A 5,720-nucleotide genomic window follows, 5' to 3' on the forward strand; every position below is an offset into this window, starting at 1 on the left:
TTAAACTTTGTGGGGCCAACTTTGGCTTCTATTGGCCGATCCCTCCTTTTAGTAGCTTGAGCATCACGGTAACATCTTCGTGTTCACATCAGTTCCACCAATCAGAAGTTGCAGGGCGAGAAATACACCTGACACTAAATTTATGACACTTGCCCCCATCCAATCAAATGTCTGTAACTGGGCAGAAAATTGCAACTTTTGATGGGAAATGGCTCTGGGGCATTGAGTTAGTCAGGAAAAAGCTCTCATCCTTTATAAACCACTAATAATAAGACACAGTAAATTGAGAAGTCCTCGTCTTGTGCCTGTGCTGTTTTTGTCATGCTTATACCAAACAACTTGAGTCTGTCACCTTTGTTATAAAGCCCAACATTTTCTAACAGGATTGCATGTCCTGTTTCCCTTTCTCTTAGTTTTTTCTCTCTCTGATTAAAAACATAAAGTGTGTCCATGTGATTCTATTAGAAAACTGTTTTCATTCATCAAGTTAACAGAGATATGATAAACTTCTGCTGCTTTTGTTGTTAACTGCCACAGTTGATTTCTTTCTGCAAATGTCCAAACTCAGGTGAGACTGAGAAACCCACCACTGCAGGTGAGAGGTGACAGGACAGAGGCTCTCCACCCCGGTGATACAACAGGACAGATTCAGCAGTGTGTGAGGAAGAGGAGGAGAAAAAGGAGCCAGCAGCAGCTGAGAGATGGAGAGGAGTACAGGGGGAGAACAGACAGACCTTCTCTGTAGTTGAGGGACTGGTGGAAACAGTTAAAACAGTTTCTAGATATTTGCTTTGTGTATTTGCAGAAGTATCTCCAACACAAACTGCAACAGCTGCATACAGGGAACCCCTCACTGATGTTTATCCTGCAGGACAGGATCTGATGGGGAAACAAGGAAAAATAAAGGGAACCACGGATAACTTTGATAATACTTTGATTTATCCAGAGTATTGTTTTCATCACAGTGGGATTGTGCTGGTTTCAGTGTAAAAAGTATGCAGATCATTTAAATACAAAGTTCAAAGAGCTGTGAAAAGTTTGTCAGTATTTTATGAGGACGTCAAGTTTCTGTATCAAGAGCCTCTTACCCTGTTTAATGCTCTCATATCTTCAACATCTTAAGCAAATTATACTGCACAGTTTTCTCATCAATAAAATAATTTTACTGCATCAGTTTGTCTTCCGTTTTATCTGAAACATACAAGGATCAAATCTTATTCGTTTATTTTTGGGATATTGCTCTTAAATATAATTAAAGCTTTCACACAGTGGTCACTATATATTAATATTTGTCTGTCAGACAGTAAAACTGGTATAAATGATATGAAATATAAATATTCCTTGAATTTGAACTGAAATGTAATATTTGAGACAACTAATTTCACCACTGAGCATTTCTTTTTCCAAAAATCGTGTATATATAGTAAAATATCAGTGATGTAAATCTATTACATTTGTACCATCAAAATGAGACTTGTTTCAAGAGCTAAACTAGCAAACTAGTTTACTAGCTAAACTTAGCATCATTGTTGGCTAAAGGGACGCTAAAGGGACTCATGGTGCACATGGTTGTGGTATTCTCCCAGATCACATGGAGATGAAACAACACAATTTTTTTCAATCAAAGTCAAACAAATGATATAAAATAAAGATTTTCTCTGTTTCTATCGAACATGCTGTCCGCCATACCTGTAGCTGCTTATGTCGCAATTGCTAGGTAACAGGAACCGCCTGTCGTAGATTAGACCATCCAATAGAACAGCACTTCTGGCCTTTGAAGGATGCAGCCTCTGAATTTGGACAATGCCAGTCACTTTTCACCTTAGGAGCAAAAGCATTTTGGTTATGGCCAAAATGCTAATAATCGTGAGTCGCATTTAGGCCATAACCATGCACCTTCCTGTCAAATTTATGTAGTAAACAACTGATTGTAGCAGTGGCGGCTCCTGAAAAAAATCTCAGGGGGGGCAATTTTTATGATATCGACTAAAATGACCCATTTAATGAGTACATCAAACAACACAATTTAAATTTAAATTTAAAATGAACAACCATATTCTGGCCATTTGTATAGATTTGTAAAAATGAACAACCATATTCTGGCCATTTGTATAGATTTGTAAAAATGAACATGAACAGATTTTTTTTTTTTTTTTTGAATGAATGAATGAAAAATAACTATTGAAAACAACAACTGTAAACTGATTGGGGGGGTGGGCTAAAGAGAGAAAGAGAGAGGGATGGAGAAAGAGAGTAAATATGGTTAAGGGTTCTTATTTGTACAAGAACTTTGCTCGTCTGTCTTTCTGAGTGGCAAATTTCTCGATGACCCTGGTGTTGAAATCAGGAAGTTCTTGTGTGAGTTTTTTCTCTATGGACAGCATAGCCAGAGCGTTGAGCCGATCCTGAGCCATATTGTTTCTCAGGAAAGTTTTTATCCTCTTTAAAGTAGAGAAACACCTCTCCGATTCTGATGTTGTCATTGGTGTGGTGATGAGGATGTTAAGAAGACTTACAGTTTCGGTGAATGTGTCTTGAAGGTTGTTTTCCATCAGAACCTGATAGAGCGCCAGCGCACCACTACAACTCTGAAACTCCTCGTTGTCGTAGATCAGGGACAGTTCTGTTTTAAGTCTGGCTTTGTCCAATGAGGGATAGGCTTCCACTGTGGTTTGTAGTGCTGCATCTGGAAAATTTTTGCTGTGTTGTTGGAACAAGTCTCCTTGCAACAGAGTGGCGCTGACAAGGTGCTTGGTGAAAGAAAACCTCTCCTTGGCATGGCTCATAATGGTGTCGCACACCTATCCAATAATATATAATTGGTAAGAGTTAGATTCAGTGGTAAGACTTTGGCACATGTCTCATGTTAATCATTATTCTGAAAAAAAAAATCTGTCCATAACAAAACAAAACAGTCATGACCACTATATCAAATGACATCTGACAGCATCGTCATTAGATTTTATCTGATGATCCGATTTAAATCAGACCAAGCAGCTAGTGCTTACCTCCAGTGCCAAATGGTGTTGCCTGTCTTCCCCCAATGTTCTCCGTCTCTTTGTGGGTGGGTCTTGAACAGGTCCCCTGTACTCCTCATCCACAACCAGATTAGGAAGTGCCTCCCTGATCCAATACATAAGTTTCATTAATGGCTTCTGAAAACTGAATAGGGATATATTAACCAAACACAAACCAAACAAAGGTTGTGTTCTAATTACCGGGAATTACCGGATTTAATTAATAACCGGACCTGGTTTAATGGCTGGGGGAAAACCAGTGCAAGTAAATAAAGGCCCTGGCCATAATTTCAGGAAATAGCCTATGGTATAGGCTACATCAAATCATTACTGGGAATATACTTCATCAAATATACTTAATCAAATATTTTTCATAAAATTACTTCAAAGGCTGATATAAATCAAAATTATCTGAATTCCATTAAACATTTAAGTCACAGAACACAGAATATATGCAGAGAATTTGATAGAATCTATGCATAGATAATTAACATTTATTCTAGGTTACATATTTATGCTTTTATGCCTACCTGATAGCCTGCATGCGGCTGATGAATGTCTGGGTGATCCCTGCGATGGTGACAGAATCGATGTTTCTCTTCTGTAGGTGGTTATACAGCATGTCTACATGTGGCATTATCTTGTGAAACAAGGCCAGGAAAAAACAGAAAGCTTTGTCTTCCAGCATTCTCACGAAACCACCGGCATCTCTCTTTGTAGGGGCATCAAATCCTTCACTGTTACGGATGGTCTGAAAACACCTCACCAGATCGTCTTTATGTTCATACACTGTATTCACAGCACGACTGTTGAAGTTCCAACGGGTTGCAGATGCACTTGGAAGTCGGTGCGCCACCACCTCGTCAAGCACTGCAGTCCTCTTGCTCGATTTAGTAAAAAAAGAAGCGAATCCTGCTATGTCGGAAAAAAAGTGACTGATTTGAGGGATGTGGGAGGTTGCTTGTTGCATTACCAGGTTTAACTGATGGGCATAACAATGTACGTAGTGAGCGTTAGCATAAATGTCCTGTATCTTACGCTGCACTCCTCCAGTGGTACCCCTCATTACAGCGGCCCCATCGTAGGCCTGGGCGATCAACTTTCTCTCTTGTCCCTGGGGGAGGATGAAGCGCAGCCTCTCCGATAAGGCACTGGCTATTGCATCTGCACAAGCATTGGGTAGCTTGATGAATTCAAAAAAACGCTCTTGAATACGGTTTCGTTGGTCAATGTATCTTAGCACCATGACTAACTGACAGTGTGTAGAAATGTCAGTGGTTTCATCAGCTTGAATGGCTAAAAACTTCGCTGCCTTTACTTCTTCCACGATCCTTTCTCTCAGAACTGCCAACATGCAATCCAGGATCTCGTTCTGGACTGTTTTCGAGGTGCCTTTAAATACAGTAGCATTTTCAAGGTGTTGCCTCAAGTCGTGATCAATTGATGCCATCAAGTCGACTAAACCTCTAAAAATCCCTGGATTGTCTGAGGAATCACTTTCATCATGTCCCCGCATTGCTAGCTCAAAAGCACCACAAAACTTAATACAATCGATGATTTTAGATAAAATATGACGGTTTTTATCTACCTCTTCGTTGTGCCTTCTTAAAGCAATCCGATGTCCATCATCTAGCTGCGCCGCTATGCTAGTTTTCCCTAGCACAGCTAGCTTTACACTGTTGTCCATATGAACTCGTGAGCTTTCATGTTTCTTGATTCGTTCGGAGAGGTGCTTTAAGTCGGTTTGTCCAGATTGTGTCCACGTCAAATCACACTTGTCACTTTTGAACAGTATGCACGGGAAACAAAAAAGTGCATTAGCTGTTCCACAGCCTGTCAGCCACGACTTGCGCTGGAACCAACTCCGACAAAAAGTCCTGTTGTATGCTTTTGACTTCTCCTTCGTTGCCTGGGTTAGTTGAATTTCGGGCTTGTCAGGTCCCAACTCTTTAACTTGCAGTTTTTCTGCCATTGTCCTTCTGGCAAAAGGGTAGGTTAGAAGCGATCTAACCGAATTTGGGGGAGGCTGTGCCTCAACCGTTAACAATACCGCTGCCATCGTCTCTCTCTGACCTTATAGCTCACTTAGGCTACTGACTGAGGTAAAATTCTAGAACAGCAAATCTTCGCGCGTTTTCTGCAGGGGCGCAATTTTAAACGCCCCCAAACCATTTAATTCAGCGACGCTGATAGGTCAAATATTTATTATTTTCCCCTGGCAACCATTTAATGATAGGCTATTTCGCTGCATATCAAGGGCGCTTTGACGAGCGCCCCAGAAGAAGAAAAACACCGTTTGTTGGTTGAACTTTAATGAGTCAGCTGGTGAAAATGTTAAAATACGCCTGGCTGTATATGGGCACACACATAGTAAAACTATCATTGATGAATTTTTTAAAAATATATATTTTTACTCCTCCACATTTGGGGGGGCGGAGCCCGAGCGCCCCCTATGGGCCAGCCGCCACTGGATTGTAGAGTAATACATTAAAGTACTGAGTTAAGTATACAAATTGAAATGCATTAGAAAAGTTTGCACGCAGAGAAACATTTATGTTCTATTTTGGTGAAAAATTAGATAGAGAACTTTTTTTAATTGAATATTTTTGGTTGTTTTGTAGCTGTAAACCCAATGAGCTTTACAAACTGTTAATGTTAATAAAATAAAAGTTTATAAAACACACTGCCTCTGCCTGCAGGGAA

General features: G+C 40.1%; 1 protein-coding gene across 1 annotated transcript; it reads right to left on the reverse strand.

Annotated features, from left to right (window-relative positions):
- Nucleotides 1-2,213: 2,213 nt before the first annotated feature.
- Nucleotides 2,214-5,516, reverse strand: LOC113023060 (zinc finger MYM-type protein 1-like). The gene is made up of 3 exons (XM_026169131.1): nucleotides 3,548-5,516; nucleotides 3,009-3,123; nucleotides 2,214-2,801 (listed from the first exon to the last, which is right to left on the reverse strand). The coding sequence occupies exons 1-3, from the start codon at nucleotides 5,074-5,076 to the stop codon at nucleotides 2,274-2,276; spliced, it is 2,172 nt and encodes a 723-aa protein (XP_026024916.1). The 5' UTR covers nucleotides 5,077-5,516; the 3' UTR covers nucleotides 2,214-2,273.
- Between the last annotated feature and the right edge of the window lie 204 nt (nucleotides 5,517-5,720).

This window comes from Astatotilapia calliptera, chromosome 5 (assembly GCF_900246225.1).
Source record: "Astatotilapia calliptera chromosome 5, fAstCal1.2, whole genome shotgun sequence".
Taxonomy (NCBI): domain Eukaryota; kingdom Metazoa; phylum Chordata; class Actinopteri; order Cichliformes; family Cichlidae; genus Astatotilapia; species Astatotilapia calliptera.